General features: G+C 34.1%; 1 protein-coding gene and 1 long non-coding RNA gene across 4 annotated transcripts in view; one reads left to right on the top strand and one right to left on the bottom strand.

The window, feature by feature from the left end:
- Positions 1 to 14,812, top strand: part of LOC146998272 (uncharacterized) — an 80,112-nt gene extending 65,300 nt beyond the window's left edge. The window contains exon 2 of the long non-coding RNA XR_015040411.1: positions 14,549 to 14,812. This is a non-coding gene — a long non-coding RNA (uncharacterized LOC146998272). The remainder of the gene's footprint in view (positions 1 to 14,548) is intronic.
- LOC118185156 (protein turtle-like) overlaps positions 1 to 20,459 on the bottom strand; it is a 657,136-nt gene that overhangs the window by 170,182 nt on the left and 466,495 nt on the right. Inside the window, exons 8-9 of one of the 3 annotated variants that reach the window (XM_085813856.1) lie at positions 9,375 to 9,689; positions 4,383 to 4,511 (exon numbers count right to left, since the gene is read on the bottom strand). In XM_085813856.1, coding sequence (XP_085669982.1) covers positions 4,383 to 4,511; positions 9,375 to 9,689 — 444 coding nt within the window. The remainder of the gene's footprint in view (positions 1 to 4,382; positions 4,512 to 9,374; positions 9,690 to 20,459) is intronic. The other 2 variants (XM_085813857.1, XM_085813858.1) reach the window with 2 other exon arrangements.

Below are 20,459 nucleotides of genomic sequence, written 5' to 3'. Positions count from 1 at the left end.
TATTTTTAAAATTACAAAATTTATTTTGTCCAGTGTGATAAACTAAGCTATATAAGGTTATTCTTTGTAATTTTTAGTTAAATTTTAGTAATATAACTACGTTATGCAATTTGTAATGACTCGAATTATTATTTTCATAAACACTTGCATGTAAATGGTATATAAAAGGGTAGCATATAAAAGAAGTTTATAGTATCAGATATTAAGCATTTTCTTATCATTGGCAAGCCATGCAATCACTGACAAGATCGAAAACCTTTATTTTTTGCTTCTAACTTGAAGTTGGATCGGCATTTAGTGGTCGTCACGGATAATTTTCCACGTCATTTGTTTTTAGCAGTACCTTTTTTACTTATTACGTGATCCACTCTTAGACACTACACGGAAAGGGAGGGGTGCCCAGTGGAGGTCCGTTTAAGGGAAACTGACTCCTATCCCCATTACACATGGGAAAAACCACAGAAACGTCCATGCAGCCAGCCCGTCGCGGGACTCGAACCCCGGACCGAACTGCCAGTATTCAGTGGCTTTTACTGCTTAGCCGCTGGTGGGCTTTCATCAGTAGTTTGAGGGTCTGTTAATGGATGTCGATAAATAAACAAAACCGATGGGCGTAACCTCTTCCCAGCCATAGTTAACAAAATAATGAATCATGGATTATTATTATTAATATTACACTTTTTATACACCACGCTGTCGATTAGTTGCAATGCGTACAACGAGTAAACCTCTCATTGCCAGAGTCTAATAGTGTTTTGAAAGCAGCTCTAATTATTATAATCCTTCTGGTGAACTGCTTTTATTTACATTAAATCCACACCACGTTATAGATAAAATATTTTAGTTGCATAATCTTCAGACAACGTACAATAACAAATTCACACAATAACACACTTCGAATTAAATGAATATTTTAATTACTATATGCTTTTCCCATTTATACATAGCTACCAATTAAAAAAAAACGACTAAAGAAGCCGTAGGATATTTTCTGCATTCAGTATTATAAACGAAATTAGTTTTTCTCCTTTTAAATTCAAATTATAATGTGGGAAAAAAGATTCCCACCCCTTTCCAATTTTTTCATTAAATTTTCCTAGGAATATAGCTTTAGTTCTTTACAACAGCTCACTTCAAACTGAATGTAACATGAAATTGAGTTTAATTAATTCACTTTAGATTAGTATAGAACCAATCTTATATTGGGCGTACATTTAGACGAAAAAAAAAAAAAAAAAAAAAAGAAATCATTCGATTTCGAGGGCAAACACATCCCTCTTCATGAGGAGACAAGAAATTTGCAAAACCAGAAAGCAGCTCCAACTTCAACTACCACTGATATGCCGCAACTGCCGTGTAAATATTGCAAAACGTGTTCCGGCTGTCTTGAAGTGGTGTTCCACTACGGGCCTCGAGGTAGAACGATACATGAACTAAGTCCAAGATGAACTGTCGAAAGTGTAAAAAGGGAAGTGACCACGATCACGTGAGTAGATGATGGAGTCGAATTGGGAAAAAGCAGTTGATACTTTGAGACAGAAGTATTTATACAGGGGGTCTACTGCATTCGCAGTACTTCCCTGTAAACCTGATGTAAATCCACAATGGGCATGGTAATGAGAATACCTGAATAAATCCCATGGAGGGAGCTGTGAGTGGGAGGAAAAGAATAAAGTAACATCAGTCAGGTCTGTCGCCCTCTGGTGGCGGTGATGGTGGTTGAAAGAAATTCACAGTTCGTAGGCGGAGAGCCGGGATCATGGGCTGGCGAATCAGAAGACAGCGCTGGTTGTTAGAAGCGAGACACTTTGCAATAATCAGGCTGATCACGTGAGGTGGTCACCCTCTCGGAAACTGACCCGAGTCGATGCTGCTTAAGTTGTGTGCAAATTTAACATATTAATTGTATGGGCGGTGAAGGGTCTATTGTAGTAATCGTCCTCTATGATTTCGTAATTTAAAATATTAGAGAAGTCTGCTGTGCTATTTTGATTTGCTTTTTTGTAGAAATTTTCGTTAAGCTTATTGATGTAGGTTTTCACATATTCAATTTTTAAATCTCGGTGCAGGTTTTTATTTCTGATGTAATATGGGGCTCCTGTGATGATTCTGAGAAACTTGTTCTGGATAATTTGCAGCTTTTTGAGATCGTTTTGTTTGGCATTTGCCCAGACTGGAGATGCGTATGTAATGATGGGTCTTATGATTGCTGTATATATTCTTTTCTTCCTATTTAGGCTAAGACCTGAAGATTCAGCTAGTAGGTGAAAAAGCTTGCACATGATACCGAAGATTTCCCCCCTGGTAATATTGATGTGCGTCGACCAGGTGAAAGTTCTATTGAAAGTAATTCTGAGATATTTAGCTTGAGTTACAATCGGGATTGGTGTGCCAAATAGGGTAACAGTAGTGGAGATGTTATCCAGGTGCTTGTAGCGCCGGATGAGCAGAATTTGTGATTTGTTCGCATTAATGTTCACTCTCCACTTCTTGCACCATTCCTCTACCTGGTTCATTTTATTTTGGAGTTTGACGAGAGCATTGTTAGGTTTTCTGGACTTTTGTATAAGTGCGGTGTCATCCGCGCAACAGGCAAGTTGAAAGTTGCAGTCTTCCGGGAAGGTAGGAAAATCGTAAACGTAAATAATATAGATAATGGGTCCTAGGATACTGCCCTGGGCGACCCCTCCCAGGATAAGATATGGATTAGTAAAATGATCACCTTGTCTAACTGAGAAAGTACGATTTTCGAGGAAAAGCGCATGGGATTCGAACTCACGACCCCAGAAGTTAAGTGTTCTTTCCGATCAGCTTTACCACCAAGCTAGCATCACACATGGGAGAAAGCAGCGGGCGTAACGGTTCTATTTATACCCTGCCGCAGTAAAGCGAACAAGAATGTAGTGCCATCTTTTGGTTACATTAGTAATGAAAATTTTTAAAAAGTAATAGCATTTTAAATGCGTTAGGAAGGACTTTATTAGACTTAAAGTCATTAACTAAACAAGATAAACCTTTGTGAATGTGAAAAGCTTCAAAAAATCCTACTCACTAATGGAAGAAGATTTTTGGATAGCTTTTGCAGACCCAAAGTCAAAATTATGATTAAATTCCCAGCTATGATTAGCTGTGGAAGACTTGTTAATTTCACCGTTTCAGACATAAAATTCATGTTTTTTTTATCCGTTGATAGGGTCGTTACGCCAGTTGCTTTCCAGGCTTGCAAATTTATTTGCTCCTGATGAAGAGGGACCTGTTTGCCCTGCAAATCGATTGAGTTTTTTGTCTAAAATCTACGATAAATATAAAGTTGTTTCTTTACTAATTTTAAGTTTCCCTTTGAGGCGTTTCTCTTCTGACTTAATTCATGTTATCTAAACAGCTATATATATATATATGTATTCTTATTTTTTTCCCAGACAGCTTACGAAATGGGTTGCAGTGCATTATTTTTTCTCTAACTGATTTGCGATTTAAATTTCATCACACATGTTTACATACAGTCAATATAAGCATATTTATAAAGAAAAATATTTAAGTTTCGCCTGTATATAAAACATTAAAATAGTTTATCAGTTATAGAGTCCTTTTTTTAAATACATCTATTTATATTTTATATACTTACTTGCAAATCCTATTATTCTATTACATTTTAATTATCATTTCTTACTATTTTAAAGGTCCTGAAATCAATGTTTTAAGTGATTTATTTTATAACTTCACTTTTTTATTTTTATTTTTTTACCTTTCTTTTCTTGTTACTTAATCAAAGTCAAATATATGTTTAACAACAGCTTTTAATTACTTTTTTTCACTTGCATACATCCATTTGTCTGTTACTAATCTGTATACTATTTTATGTACCTTATTTTTATAATCAGCCTTTATATAAAGTATAACCAAAATTATAAATAACAAGTGAAAACTGTATATGGAGGTAAGTGTGTAAATAAAATTACATAAAAAACATTTTCTTTTTCCTATAAGTAACAACGGAACATTAATGTCCCATTCTAGATATTCATTTTTAAAACGGACGTGCGCTAGAATAATCTTGTATATTCCCTGTTTTGCAAAAAAAAAGTCAATACTTTATAGTTCTGGCATTGAGCAAATAGATTAGAATGACAGAAAGGGTATGAAACCGAAAAGGATGGATATAATCATACTGACATCCGTATCTTACCCGGAATTCAATCTTAGACTTATCCAAACTGGTGAAGAAATCCGCTAAAGAATGTACCAGCAAGAAGGTCAGTATATACCAATACACATTCAATATTTACAATTATAACAGCAATTCCTAATTTTTGTATTTTTTATTTATTATTTCACAGTTTAATTTGTTACAACTAAATTGAATTTTCTGTAGAATTTCTTACCTTTCGTATGTTCTTTTGAACTTTGTACTCTAATTATGATGACTGTGATGATCGCCACCAGAACTAAGACAGATACTACTCCGATGAGGATTCCAAGTACTGGGCTGATAGTTGCTAATTCCTCTTCTGCTATAACAAAATGAAGCCATTAAATCAACTTTCTTCCAAATTTAAATACTACATAAAACTAATGTTTCTAATCAATTTCCTATTCTTAAACTAATATTTATACAATGGAATAAAATATACAATTGGAATGTAAATTGAAAATATTGGCTACTACAACAAATATTGCGTTGCTGCAAATGAAATAATCGATAGAAGAAAATGAAAAGAAGAACGCCTGCTGCTCAAACAAAAGTGACATTTTAGCCAAAGCGTGACATTTTAGTTAAAGATATTTGTATTATATTTATAGAAACCAGTGTCTCTGCATGTGATGGAAGTTCTCCAGTATTGAAGAATGTAGTATAATTTCGTATCCTAAATAACTGATTTTTTGGCACTGCCGCATTAAGTCTGGCGTTAACTTGAAGTGTTAGGACTCTATGTTTGTTCGTAAGTGCTAGTTGCTTAACTCTTTGATTATCATCAACTAGATCAGATGGCCGCCCAAACGGTACAGTTATTAGGGAAACCTACTGAGGTATCGAAGGGCCCGGGTTCTTGTACCGGAGATGACATGGGTGTTTGTAAATGTATTACTATCTTTGCAGCATGGGGACACTAAATATATGGCTAGCTGAAAGTCCTCTCGTATGGTTTGGTGGAAGAGGAGAGGGGTGGAAGACCCTCGGCCCCGTCCCCCCCCGAAGGTGGTCCGAGGGTCTCAGAACTGGTGTGGAAGTAGAAGTCTAACCGCCTTGAGACTCTGAACCATTCTTCCATGAAATTAATGGACAAGACAACAACTACCTCAGATCGTATTTCAATGACGCACCGCAGTAGGCTCAAACGAAACAACTCTCATTACAAATTTACAACTGGTTGATATCGCGTATATTGAAACGTATAAGAAGAAATTGTTTAATCTCGCAACCAGCTAAAGGTTAACGTGCAATTTGTAAAATTTTGCCTCATATTTGTTAAAGCTTCATTTATCATTTCACCTCATGAAAGGAATGAGCTGTGAGAAAAGCAGCAGAAGACTTCCACACTAAACAGCGTACTTTTGTGGATGCAATGGTGGAATCTTCTGGAAACATTTTCACTATCAAACACTGTGACGAATATGTGAGACTATCGTATAATACCTAGTTGTCATCGATAAGAAAACGTTTTTGCAGCAATATGCTTTCTTTATTTCTTCTCAAGAGAGAACAACATATTTCCAAACACTGGTGTGGTTCGTCTTTCAGGCACCAACTTATTCTATTCTATTCCATTCTTCTTTACTTATTCTGTTAATGCCAGCTGCAGCAAAACGTTTGAAAAGTGTGCTTTTGGCGCCCGAACGATCTCTTGTACAATTTGTCGGGGATGTGATTCCATTAAATCCTTTAACTTATTCAAGTTAAGAAAAATAGAATGGTATCCATAGCTTTCGTTTCATAGCCTCTATCTCCTTCGTTTCTTTCTCTTCGTTTTGCAGCGAAATTTTGCAAATCAGTAGTGAATGGATCTCTCATTAGTTGTTCCTTCACTGAATGCTTTATTGGTTTTCTACTGCAGCCCGTTATAGAACTTTCCGGTTTGAACTCGCCACGTTATTGTTGCCTTAGTGTGAGTTGCGTGATTGAATTGGTGTCGGTAGCGTTCAAACTTTAGTGCTCGTTAAATAAAACAAATATTGCACTTGCGTCGCTAATCCGTGACGTTGCCATACGGCTTAAAAATATTGCATAAACATCAGCGCTTGCTGTTTTCCGCAAGCAGTTAAAACGGTGTCTTTCAACGGCTAATTTCAGATGCAACAACCTATTATTTTTTTCGTCCATTATGTAGTAAGGCTTAGTTTTCAGATAATCGTGCGACTGCCTCATGCAACATAGACATAACATAAGTACAGAGATATATTTGAAGGATTTTACCTCTTTAAACTGAGTTTAAAGCTAGTGAAAGTAGATACGATTTCAACCATTTAAAAGAAGTTTTCATTAAAGTGCCAAACTTATAAGTTGCATTAAATTTAGTTTAAGTTGCATTTGCTACTTAAACTTTTCTTTTAAGGAAAATGAAAGCGTAATACTCGCTTAAAGTTAATCAAACAGAACTGAAGATGCATTTTATCTTAAAGTCAGTGCTTAAACGAAAACAAAATGATAAAATAATAAGGTCACTAAGCTTGAATTTTCTACTTGTTACAGGGATCAGGTATCTCATCTGAAATGCTTAATTTTAAAACTCTTATTAAAGAACTCTTATAAACGAAAACAAAATGAAAAAATAATAGGTCACTAAGCTTGAATTTTCTATTTGTCACAGAGGATCAGGTGTCGCATCTAACTCTTAAGTTTAAAACTCTTATTAAAGAGATTTAAACGTAAGCGTTTCATATTATCCAAGCATCATTTATTTCTTCATTTCTGATAGAATTAATTAAAAGTTGAAAATATTATCTAAACGAAAGCTTGTTATATGGTCTATGTGCTAAATAAATTCAAATAAGTATTATGCATATTAATTAATTATCATTCATACTACTTATAATATTAAGTATAAATATTTAGTATGAAGTAATTATGTATAAGTAGTAAGAAAATGAGAGTTCTGTGACAGAAAGCGCAATACACAGAAGCCCGCAGATTTAATCAATTTAAGTTAAACAGATGCGGTAGTTACATTTTTTACCTGAAAATCAGTAAAACATTGCCTCCTATTAAATTTTGATAATTATTCTGGTCTGGCATATTGCACTGCACGCCGCCTGCTAGCTCTTGCGTGCTGCGCTTTCTGTTGCTAGGCTCTCATTTCCATGCTACTAGTATTTTTACTAGCAATCAGAAGTTTTCATTATTTGCGCTATCATGCTCAAAATTAACTTCAGGAAATGAAAGTTTAAACAATTTTTACATGAGTTAGCATTTCGCGAAGTAACGTATTTTGGATATTTTCCGATTTAGATATTTAACTGGATATTTTTTAATATATCATTATGACTGTGATATCTATATTTAATACGGTAGGGCCCCATTTTTGATGATACAATGTTTAAATTAAGTTTATAAATACTATGTCTGTAGGAAAACATTTTTCGCCGGTCCAGTCAAATTATATTGAAAGAATGGGTAAGAGATTAAGCGGTGTAAAAGAGTTCTGTAAACCTGATAACAGCATAGTATGTTAATATTTTGTGAGTTAATTAGAAAAGAATAACAAGGGTAAAATTTTATATTAACATTATTAAATTATTTGACATGAATTATTTATTACTTATTATTTACTTATGGGTTTAATTTTAGTTTAACATTTACAAAAAATAATAGGGAAATAATATTGTGAAATTTTAAGGGAGCTAAATGTTTTCAAGGATCTAGGACTTTTCGCCGTCGCCATTTCCACGTGACCGTTTCGCCGTATCCGTTTCGGCATCGGGACGTTTTGTCGTCGGGATGTTTCGCTGTCGGGACGTTTCGCCGTCAAGACATATTTTACTTTACATGACTGAAATTTATCTTCCCGTATTATACTCGTATTAAATTTATTTAGTTTAATAATTGTTTAGCTTTTTTATCCTAAATAAAGATTGCTTTTAATATATATAGTTATTTACAAGTATGAGATATAAAGAAATTACGCAGATAGTTGGGAAATTATGTCAGTATCGAAGAGAACTGGGGATAAATTTCTGACATAACAGACGTTATATTATCGATTTTAAAATTATGCGGGTACAATATTTACATGATTCTTCAAGATTTCTTTAAATTTTAATCGGCTAGTTCAGAGAAATCACTCACAAATTCACATTTTTATGAAATCTGAATGGAAAAGGAATTACCTTGTATCTTGTCAACACCTTACTCTCTTAAAATTAATATGTCATTGTAACGGCGTATTTGTATAAAATTGTGCACAAAAACATTTTGTATATTATTTTATATAAATTGTTTATCAAATTAAATTAAAGTATTAAACTAAACAGAGTTACTGATTTAAATCAATATAATATGGCAAAAAAAAATACAGTTGTGTAAAGAAAAATATATCTTGACGGCGAAACGTCCCGACGGCGAAATGGCCCGACGACGAAACGACCACGGCGAAATCGCCACTTTGAATGGTCAAATTCCGGTTTTCAAAGTACACTTGTACAGAACGCAGTTTTAAACCTCAATTACATTATGCTTCTGCTGCGCGGGACTTGACATCGAAAGGAACAATTCTCAGAATCCGCACAATTCCAGGAAACCCAGATAGTTAGGTTACCATTTTCACTTACTACAAAGACATGAACGCCAAACACTAATCGATTATCGCTCAGCTTGAGATCACGTAATGCTTCAGAAGTAGAACTTTCGTCTGATTAGTTGTCTCTACCCGGGACAGAGGTTCAGCTGAGAAATTTTCAGTGAGGTTTGGAAAAATCCCGTGTAGCCTCAACATCGTTTCCGTAGCTAGGCGGGACTCTTTTTTCTGGGAATCCTCCCGTTTAAACCAGTACTACCAGAATCTCGTTTCTCAGAAAAGTCCTGTCTAGCAGGAACTGTAGCCAAGTGTGATAACCTCTTTACAAGTTACGCATACTGGCAATCTAATTATTTATAATATACTGTACTTTGTGTTTTGCAATAATTATTTGCATTATATTATACTTTCTTAACGTAAATTTAAGAAAGGTATTTTAAACTACATTTTGTGTGTCTCGAACTTCTGTTATTTTAGAAGAAAATATGAAGTTAGTATTGTGTGTGAAGTTAAACATTATTAAGCAGTGTGAAGGTAAACATTATTCTGTATTGTCTGCTTAAGAAATGTACTAAACTTATTTTAAAGTATTAAGAGCATTACATAAATATCTAAGAATTATGATCAATCGTATTATTCAGATACCTTTGGAAACATCACCTGTATGTCTTTCCGGCGGTGGAAGGGTCGATGCCATAAGTGCCACTGAATTGCTTTTTCCTTTTCCATTGGACGCATAAAGCACAAGAACGAAGGCAGTGCCAGGTGGTAAATTGTGAACTTTGAAGGCAGGTTTATCTGCTGTGGTGAGATTAGCTGCCAAATGTTCTACCACTGAATTATATAGCTCTAAATGGAAAGTCTGAGTCAATCCTCCATCGTACCCGGGCTCACATTCGACGGATAATGAGGTCGATGACTGGTTTGTTACAGCACATTCCCTGGGAGACTCTGGGGCTCCTGTTAAAAAAAAATACGTATTTGTCAATAACATCATTGAAATGATTTTAAATGTAATGTAAATCGTCAAATTCTCTATATAGTACAATTAAAATGTAAATAATCAATAATTGTTTCGTTGTTACACATTGAACAATCCCTTTTCGCTATTTCAAGTTCCTTATTAGGTAAATTATTCAGTTTAAGCCAAGCAAACCGAAAACTGTCAGCCGGAGCGAGCGTGTATTTGACCACCTGTATCCAAGCGGATGAGTCTCATTGTTCTTTTTCGAATATGAAAATCGCTTGGTTAAAGCTACGAATATAAATATAGATACTGTATACATCTTAAGCTTCAAAGATTACAAAATCATTTTTTAAGAATTAGTGTTATTATGTATGCAATCAAAGACTGCACAAAAATTTTAAATTCGAACCTATCGAGAAATATATGAATAAGCTAAATGAAAAATTCTTTTATGACCCCACTAATTACAAGCATCTTAATCATTTCAATTTATTTATTTAAATTGAAAGATGTGCTCTGTAACTACTGTACACATTTTTACTTTTACAAGTACTCATTCAACTCATTTCTCATACAATAACTGTACATAGGATCTTTATTTGCAGGAGTCACTCATTTCCTTGTATTTGCATCAACTATTACGAATTTTTACATCGCACGCACATCATGACTTTATTAAAGGAACACCCGATTCAGAGACTGATAGAATTCCAATTATAGAAAACCTTATGCAATGAAGAACAACGCTGCGGTAACGCGCGAGCCTACGGATCTGATTGACAAGAATTTAAAACTCACAGCTGCACTTCTGCACTTTCGTCCGGAAGTGACATACATCATCACCAGCTCACGTTCCACATGTGTTTATATATTTTAAAATATACATTTTAATCCTCTCCTGTCCTTTAGGTTTTCCTCTCAGAGAGAGCAAATGATGGCCTTCTCATACGAATGGCCTACTTAGCATTATCTGACAGAACCGGACACATCGCCCAACGATATTCTCGGCCATGTGTACAAGACTAGACTAGACTATCCCTTGGGGAAAATTTTCACACTGACATATATTTTAAGTGATCTCATTCAGCAAGGACATTGCAGTTATCCCTGGTTGAAATTTAATTGTGTTTTACGTGTCTCGAATTTTAACACAGACTAAAAATCGAGTGAAGTTATACTCTGTTAACAGCATACCATATGGCCTGGTTATTCTTATTAAGGTAATCAGATTTCTTAACAATGAAACGATTCATCACTTCGCTAACTAACATTGTTTCGTTCCTGTAGCGACTAATCCGTTCTTGAGGTCGAAATTCATATTTCTTAAAAGAGGTAATGCAGAGGTAAAAGAATTAAAAGTAATCGAAAGGAATCAGCTTCATTATTCATTAAATATCTCGGCAATATTTAAGTTTCTAACATGGATAATGTTTGCCCAGGTATCAGTTCAATGCTAATATGTATCATACTTCCCCCCCCCTGAAACAAAGGAATAGGCTTCAGTAATATATTTGATTAAAACGGAAGATAGTTACTAACAAAAGTAATTCAGTTTTGCCATTAACGTCGAATATAATGTATTGCAGTTAACAACACATTTACTTCATAAGCAACTTAACATTGAGACAGAAGTAAAACATGCCTTAAAATTATAAAATAATATCTTAACTACCATTCTATTACTCATTACAGGTTTGAATTAAACCAGGGCTTATTAATTTTTTTTTCTTTAATCGCAGCCCCTTTTTATCATTGAGAGTTTCTTCGCGAGCCCAGATATTAAATATAAAATCTCTCTATAGAAAGAAGAATGTCTGTGCGTTTGTTTGCGATTAACTATTACAGCTATCGTCACTAAACTTTCTACAATTCTTTTCTGGATCCTGGGAAAAATCGACGTCCAATTATTTAAAGGAAAACAAAAAATCAGAGATATTAATTAAAAACTCTGGAAACGCTAATTTTCGCCCTCATTTTTTCCGAGTGGCAACAGTCTCGCACGCTGGAGATAAAAATCTGCTTTGCTTCGAGAAGTGTTGCCACTGCTCGCTTTCAGATCTTTGAATTTGTTAATAAAAAATTTCTAATTTTTACAATGGAAAAAAATAGCGTTGCCAAACATTAAATACAATATTCGCGATTTCAAAAGTTCTTGGGAAGCCATTTCGACTGTTCGTATCTTCGTAAGACTTTAATCAGCCGAGATATTAATTGAAAACTCTGAAAACACTAAGTTTCGCACTCATTTTTCTGAGCAGCAACAGTTTGTCGCGTTGGCGATAAAAATGCTTTGCTTCTAAAAGTGTTGCTACTGCTCGCTTTCAAACCGTAGAGTTTGTTAATCAAAAATTTATAATTTTTACAAAATCTAAATATATATAAAGCAGAATGTCAGTTTGTGTGTTTGTTCGCGTTGTTGATTTCTGATTAATTCTGATTAATTTTTTGCCACATTTAATTGACAAAGTTTGAATATAAGTGAAATATTGAATGGAATTTGAGCTTTTACGACCAACCGATTAGAAAGACGAAAACCATTAAAAAGTACGTGGCATTGTTGCCGATATAATGAGAGAGAATTAGTTTAGTTTTCTATCAAAATTTTTTATGTGGGTTCCCTATGGCATCAGCCTGAAAAATGTATGACTATGAATCGTATTTTTTGCATGTTAGATTCATTACTCTCAATCTAACTTAATTAGCATCGGGTACTTCCGCTAGTAAAGGTATAAAAATAAATATCCTCCGCTAAATAAGTTGCTTATTTGTGAAACAATATACATATAAAAATAGCTTTAGATTTATTTAGAAGTATTTTATTTCAAGCAAACAAAAGTTAAAGAAAATTCTAATGAGACAGATGTGCTTGTTTTCTGCTGTATAACAAAATAAATGCTGGTATGATATTTGACAATGCTGGATATAAAGCATCTTCAACATGTTTCAACGTTGAAAGGCATTTGGATTTAATTAGCATTAAACATGAAATAGTAGTTTTATAAAAATATGTGGTGCTGAAGGAGAGAAGCACTTTTAATGCCATTTCAGAAATAGTGAGAAATTTAGTTCTAGCTGCGATCCAGAATTCATCAAGGATTTTTGTTGTTAAGTTTTAAGTTTGAATCACTTTACAAACTTTAAATAACTTTACAAATTTCTTTTGCACTTTATATAACAATCTCATTAACATCAATTAATATTATTTCTTTAAAATTCAAATCTTAATAATGTCAATTAATGTAATTCATTAAAACTCTTATGAATCCAAGCATACTTTAAGTTTCTTTAAACTGAAGTATCGAATTGAATTATTATTTGCGACCCCATTTGGGGTCGCGACCCATAGTTTAAGAAATTCTGAATTAAACGAAAGAACTGCATCCATTTATCTTTCATTTTCCGTCTATGAATTCACTGCGGACATTTTAGAAATTCAGGTTTAGAGAGAAACAACAAATCAGAAAGAGCAACAACAAATCAATATTTTTTAAACGATTTTTTTGAAAAAATTGTTTTATGATGTTGTGCTTTTATCTTAATATGTTATTAAAATAATTATAAACCATACTGAATGACCAAAACATTAGAAAGAAGGACGATGAGAAAGTGCATTTTGGTAAACGACAACACCTCCAAGTCAAGCTTACCCAAAATCGCTGTAATACGCGAACATGTATGTTTCGATAATATTCAAAGCAATTGATAAAACACAGTTTAAATGCAGGGTAGATGACTGATAAATAAATTATTTACAAAAGAAATTCTTACGCTGAAGTAGTAACATTTGCACAGTTTTGAAGGGTAGCAATTTCAACTTACTGCTCGATAATTACGGAAGGGACTGGAATTTAGCGTCGATTTCTTCGCAGCATAACTTATCCCCCCCCCTTTAGCTTAGACTATTGGCCGTTGGATCCGGAAGAGGGCGGTTTATTTCAAGAAGACAAATTGCATTTACTCCAGTCTACCACCAGCTATGCTTAGCTCAAGGAACAAGACAAACCCTAATGGATTCTCATTTTGAGGCTTTTGAAATCTGGCTAGTCGCTGATAGGAGCTTCTAATCCGTAAATACCAATCGAAGACGGAAACACGAAGAGTATTAAAATAGGCGTGGCTAGTGCACTGGGTATAATAACAGGCGTGGTAACATACGGTGATAAAGTACGTTAATATGTGTACATAATATCATTTGTATTGGCAATGATCAACATTCTTTCGACAAGTTGATTTAGCGATGGGAAGCTACCCTTTTGATTGAATGTACGACTAATAGAGTGTGTTAAAAATTGTCCAACGTATATAAGCTGAGTTTAAAGGTTCGGGATAACTGATACCCATAATCGAGTGTGCACCTACTTTATTCAAAATTTTTTATCTCTAGGTTCTGTTGTTTTTTTCACAATGCGAGAAACACACATACATTTATGTAAATTCTTCATTATTTGTTTTCTTTAAATATAATACAGGGCGATAATATTTGGTTGCAACAATCTGAAAAGTGATTCAACCGTTGATAGCGAATCAGCGCCTAAAAAATGCATTTAAGAGGTTTGAATGATACATAAACCAGAACTTAAAATATCTTTCAGTGTTTATTGCAAGTTTCTAAAATTAAATTCTAAACAGTAAGGAGTTGTAGTGCGATGTTTTCGTTACAGAAATTTTATAATTCAATATTTTGACTGCAAGCAAAAATGTTACTTATATTATTGCAACAGTTTGGAAATCAGAATTAAGCAACAGCAAAGTAATTGAATAATTTGAAGCCACATTTACATCATTTATTAGAGATAAGAAATATATATATATATATTAATACGACGGTTAGGTTTGGTTTGGTTTATTTTAGGTGGTTATATCAAAGCCTCGAGGTCTATCTGTCTGACTGGAGGGATGCTTTCGTGGAGAACGTTCTGAAGAAAGTTGGCTCGTATACACATTACACATGGAGAAAACCACGAAACTGGACCAAACTACCAGTGTTCAAACCTCGGACCAAAATACCAGTGTTCAGCGACTTTACCGCTCTGCGGCTGGTGGCCAATACGACGGTTAGATATTCACGACTATTAAACATGTATTTATATTAGTATAAATATCTTTTTCTTTTTTATTCGTTATTGTCTCATTTTTTATACTTAGTCTCGATTTTATTAAGTTCACGTAATAATATGACGAGTCAAACTTGTATTTGAAATTATGTATTTTTTCAGTAGTTGGGCATTTAAAAATTGAAAATAAGATAATGCTAAATCATACAAATTTTATTTTTCCTCTTGCGTTATATGCATACAGTGCTTTGTATCAAACAAAAATTATGAAAAATACCGGTATGCAAAAATCCCTTCAGACAATTCTGAATTTACGTAGATTTTGGTAACACTAATATATTAATATTTCACATATCCTAGTTTCATACATACTTCAGAATGCCGAGAGAGCGCTTATGGACATATTAATCTAAGCAAAAAGAAATTCCTGGAGGAAAATGAGACAGTTTTACTTTAAATTCTAGAACTTGCTTTAAAATCTTGACATTTAAATCAATCAATGAATATCATAGAAGATATTGGATATTGGATATTGTGATCAGAGCTGTAGCTAGGGTTCTTAGCGCGCTGGACAATTGAAGATTTCGGGCCTCTCCTGTTTACCAAGAGTGGGAAAAAAATTCGTAACATCAGTTTGGCGCCCACATGTCCCCCATCCCCCCTCTAGCCACGCCCCTAATCGTGACTTTACTTTCCGAGTTATGTGCACTATTATGACCTTATTTTATCTGATTTACTTACGTATAGAGTAATCAATACATACCATTAACATTTTATAAATTTTAGGGAAAATTATTAAAATCTAATACACAAATATATTATTTCATAAGTTTGTTACATTATCTCCCGAATGTTTTAAAATTTATATTATTATTTTAATAAAAAGTAGAATATGTTTTAAAAGTCTATTTAAATTTTAGACACGCAATAAATATGTTTCAATTTTTTTTTAAAACGCCGTAAACAGCTCTACATGTCTAAATCATATTAGTTTTTATTATTAGAAAAGTGTAACAAGCAAAAAATAATTAAATTAATCAATAAAATTATAACGTACTCAAAATGAAATTAAAGCGACATGAATTAATGTACTAAAGCAACATGAGAAAATCTACGGAAACTTAATAAGAATTCTTCTCCCGTCCATTTTAAAAAAGGTCAAATTTATTATAATGATTTCATTGAAAATAATTCCGACTAAAGAGCCTTGATATGCTGTCAACCGGTCATTTGTTTTGGACGAATTAGTGTTTCAAACAGTTTTTGTGCCGACTTTACCACTGAGAGAAAGACGCACGATTTTTTCCCCTTTCTTTCGCAAAAAAAACTGGAAGTTGCTCGTTTTTAACCACCAGTCAATTATCAGCAGCGAATCCCCCCATCATCACCATCAGTAATGGAGAACAGTAAGGCGAAATTATAGTTCTCCTTTACATGGTACCCCCAAAGTGATCAGTAGTGTTTGACTGTTTTATATCACGCGAAAAGCAGAAAAATTGTACGAAAAAATTTTTTTAAAAATATTTTGAACGTGGTGTGATACTACCTTTAGTGTGCACATAAATTATAGAACTCAAAACGAACATACAATAATATGCTAGAAATTAGATGAAGAGATTAGTTGAATTCATTGATTGGACGAAGGCATGCAGGACATCAGTAGATAGAAAATGGGTAGATGGAAAACTTTATGTGACAGAAATATTTTTTAAAATAATATGTAACATGTCTGTGCATGGGTGAGAATCTGTATAACATATATATGTAATAAAACCGTGCCATTATTATAATAAGACTGCGGTATTATTGTAATAAGATAACTTGGTTGAAAGTTGCAATGGATTGGCATTGTAGAATAACTACGTAGCGATGGTAAAGCAATCATCAGTATGGATGCGCAGTGCAACCCATAATTTTATACAGCTTACGTTTTTTAAGTAGTTCACGAAATTGGAAAAAGTAAACTTTGCGTAGTTAGCGGTAATGCAAAGCAGCGAGACTAAGCAAGAGACGGTAAGCGAGGTAGCTGCGACACAATTAAACTTCTATAAAATTTCAGATCACATGGCAGTTTACATGACTTCCTTGTACGGAATATTAAATTATACTAATTTTTTCTTGCATTTCATATAAACTTATTGCATTGAATTAAATCTAGTTCGCCGAAAAGCGCATAAACCACAATATACTAAATGCACTCTTTAAAATTCACTATATCTGTTTATCATAGTGACACTTTGATGCTAGGTTCACTTAACAGTGTTATATCTCATTCATTTTATAACTCAGAATGCACAAAATTTATATCACCTGAAGAATAGTTTAATCGTTGCCAGATGTTCTATTCAAATACTATAATAAATCTAAAACGATCCTTAAAAGAAATTAAAAAAAAAAAAAAAAAAAAAAAAAAAACGGTTTGTTTACAGACGATTCAATATTTCTCATTCAAATACGTCAGTTCCCATTTCGCGACAAGGCAAAAAAGCATAAAAACTCAGAATATCTATATTAAAAATTGCGAAGTAAATCTTAAACACTTATTTTCTCGAATAAATTCCAGAATGGATTAAGCATGATTTAATTTGCAGTAATAAATCAAGGCATTATCTTTGTTGTTGCGAAGCATAGTTTCTCTAGATTGGCAACAAATCTACTATTCTGCTAAGTTTCAAATGGAAACATACATGGCCGCTGTGGTAATCAAAAAGTAGGCTTATCTGCACTTAAAAAACTTTTCTATTGTTAATAATTTCACACTTATTACATGCAGGTTAACTAAGGGCATAAAAATCTTAACCAGAAGAACATAATTCAATCACTTTTAAAGAAAAAAAAAAAAAAAAACCGCACAATTTGCAAACATAGTGTTACGAAATGTCCAGGCGCGGTGAGATGGATTCCCCGCAAAGCAGGTTTAGGGTTGTCATAAAATTTGGCGAGAAATCTACCATGGACGGATGGAGAACCTTCTGGAACGAATTCTTACCGGTTTAGCCCAGAATGTTCTCGAACACAAGCCGAAAGCTATATAAAACCGCAGTGAGAGTTAGTAAGTATCGAGAGTGTGTATCGTCTAACGAGTCAGTCCGTGCGGAGTCGATCGAGTTGACAGCCGGGCAGCGAGTGCAGAGTGGGTCCTCCAGTGCATCGAAAGAGTGTCTTCGAATATCGCAGTTAGTGCCTCGTCTAGAGTGCGAGATAGTGAGTCTCGAGTTAGTCAGTCGAGTTGACAGCCGGGCAGCGAGCGCCGAGTTGGTCGTCGATTGCATCGAAGAGTCTCTTAGTGTATCGCGGTTAGTGCATCGTCGAGAGAGAGGGTTGAGCTCCGGGCACGACTGCACCGAAGAGTCGGGAGCCGTGCTCTGTGTGTCGTGGAGTGCATCGAAGAGTCTCTTAGTGTATCGCGGTTAGTGCATCGTCGAGAGAGCGGGTTGAGCTCCAGGAACGACTGAACCGAAGAGTAGGGAGCCGTGCTCTGTGTGTCGTCGAGTGCATCGCGAGTTGTAGCGTGGAGAGTCTCGACAGTACGTGGAAATCCGAGAACGAAAAAGCAGAGTTGGGAGCTGCACTCTGGTACTTTGCAATGAAGCTGTCTTCACCGTGATAGCTTGATAAAGTGAAAATTGTGTCGCTGATCGTGGCAGCGTGTTTATAACAGTTCGACGCTATAAACGAGGTTTTGCAGCTGTCCTGATTGATATTGGTATATAAATTGTGTTTCGATATTTCATCAAGTGCTGTCGTCGTTATTCACTTCAAATCCACACAAACCCGTACGAACGCGAAAGAAGAAAATAACGTAACAACTGGTGTCAGGGGAAAAAAAAAGTAATAATATAAATATAAAGAAACTGAGCTCACTGAGCCGAGAAGCAGAGTGGATATATATATATATATATATATATATGTAAGATAAAAATGTATGAATCAGAATTATAATATAACTATAAACATAAATTCTTCCTCTCTATTCTAAAATCGTAATAACTTATCTGCATTGCGTCATTCAAATTAATCATGCGATCTTACGTAACCGTTAATACCAGATGCCTCTTGACGACCAATCACCGAATTGTAAACCAAAATTCTCTTCGCGTGCTTCCATCTTTCATAACTACGCACTTCAGCTTTTTCTCTGTGCTCTGCTAAGATGTAATTTCACTGACTTGCTTTCTATCTCAACAATATCAAAAATGTAAATCTTCTGTGGAAAGGCACGACTAGAGTACCAAGTGATTGTGGCCACAAACATCAATTGGAAATAAAAATGGAATTAAAACTGCCTCGACTGCCAAGTTCTTTAAATACTACGCAATCAAAATTCTTCTTCAATATGGGTCTAATCACGCATCGACACTGCTCCGGCTTTTTCTTGTGATTTTATTATTATATATATATACATATGATTTAATTTAACATGCTAAGGAAAACTAGCACCATTATTTTAATATATTCTGTTATAAAAAAGTATAAGCATTTTTTATCAAAAAAATAAACGAAGCTAATAGGTTTGAATTATTGTTATAGATGTTTAGAGTTTATTATGCGTAAATTAAATCTCACGTAATGATGAAATCATAGCTGCAGGTGAGAGTTCGAAATTATTGATAGCATATTTAAGTGATAAATAAACCTTTCTAAATGTCCAGAATGGCAGAATAATTGTTGGAATGAATTAAGCTTTCGTTTAACAACTGATTTGGTACAACCATAGGTAAAGTATTATAGTACGAAACCCATCTGGAATTTACTTGAATTTAATAAAGAAACCTTAACTATGCGACAGGCGAAGCCATTTCATACAATGATTCAATAAATATGTCACGGATATATTCAAAAAATGTAGTCTAAAATATTCAAATTATACGTCATAACTGTAATATTCTAGACGCAATTCGGTTTATATTATCGAATAACGTTATATCACCTGTCAGCAAAGGCGCATCTCCGAAATCATTTGCCTTAAGTCAATAATACGTAGTTAGAATTTCAGCTCTAGAATAATTGGGTAACTCCGAAACAATTCCCGGGAGCGCCGTTTGAGTATGGCGTTCATAGAAACCCTTCTCTCTTCCTAGCTGCTGTAAACAGTTTAAACTATTGGGGAGAGGAAACGACAGCGACCATTAATATTTGAAAGTTCTCTCGTGAGTGGTATGCACGAAAATGGTGTTTGCTGTCTCGTTCCATTACAGAAAGCATTATGATTGGACGCGTTCTTGAAGTAGCTCCTCAAATCTCATGCCTCAGAGTAAAGATCAGGAGACTGATACTAAAGAATGTTGTGAAAAGATTTGGCTAAATCTAATGTTGATATCGAGTACATATGATAGAAGATTTCGAGCATAAAACGAAAATTGTGTAATGAATCTTAAATGCGAACAATGTTTTGAATAAAATTCTAAATTTTTGTATTTGATCCAGAAATAAAGTGAAAATTTTAAGAATAGTATTCGTGAATATACTGTGATTTAGAATAAGATGAATTTGTTAAATACATAAAAACAACCAATTATCAGATAATGGATAAAACATTAAATTTAAATTATGATATCATGTCTTCCAAGAAAATATTCAAAAATAAAAACGTGAAAAAATGGCATAGTGCTAAAATCAAGAAATTCTTTTTTGTTCATTCTTTAACATCTAATAAATGCATCCATAATAGAAACTGTGTTTTAATTATAAATACATCACCATTTAATT

The sequence above is a fragment of the Stegodyphus dumicola genome, chromosome 3 (genome assembly GCF_044657685.1).
Source record: "Stegodyphus dumicola isolate Sdum_Otavi_A_Nest chromosome 3, ASM4465768v1".
NCBI classification, from domain to species: domain Eukaryota; kingdom Metazoa; phylum Arthropoda; class Arachnida; order Araneae; family Eresidae; genus Stegodyphus; species Stegodyphus dumicola.
Note: the sequence above shows the minus strand (reverse complement) of the source record. Positions and strands in the feature narration are given on the sequence as shown.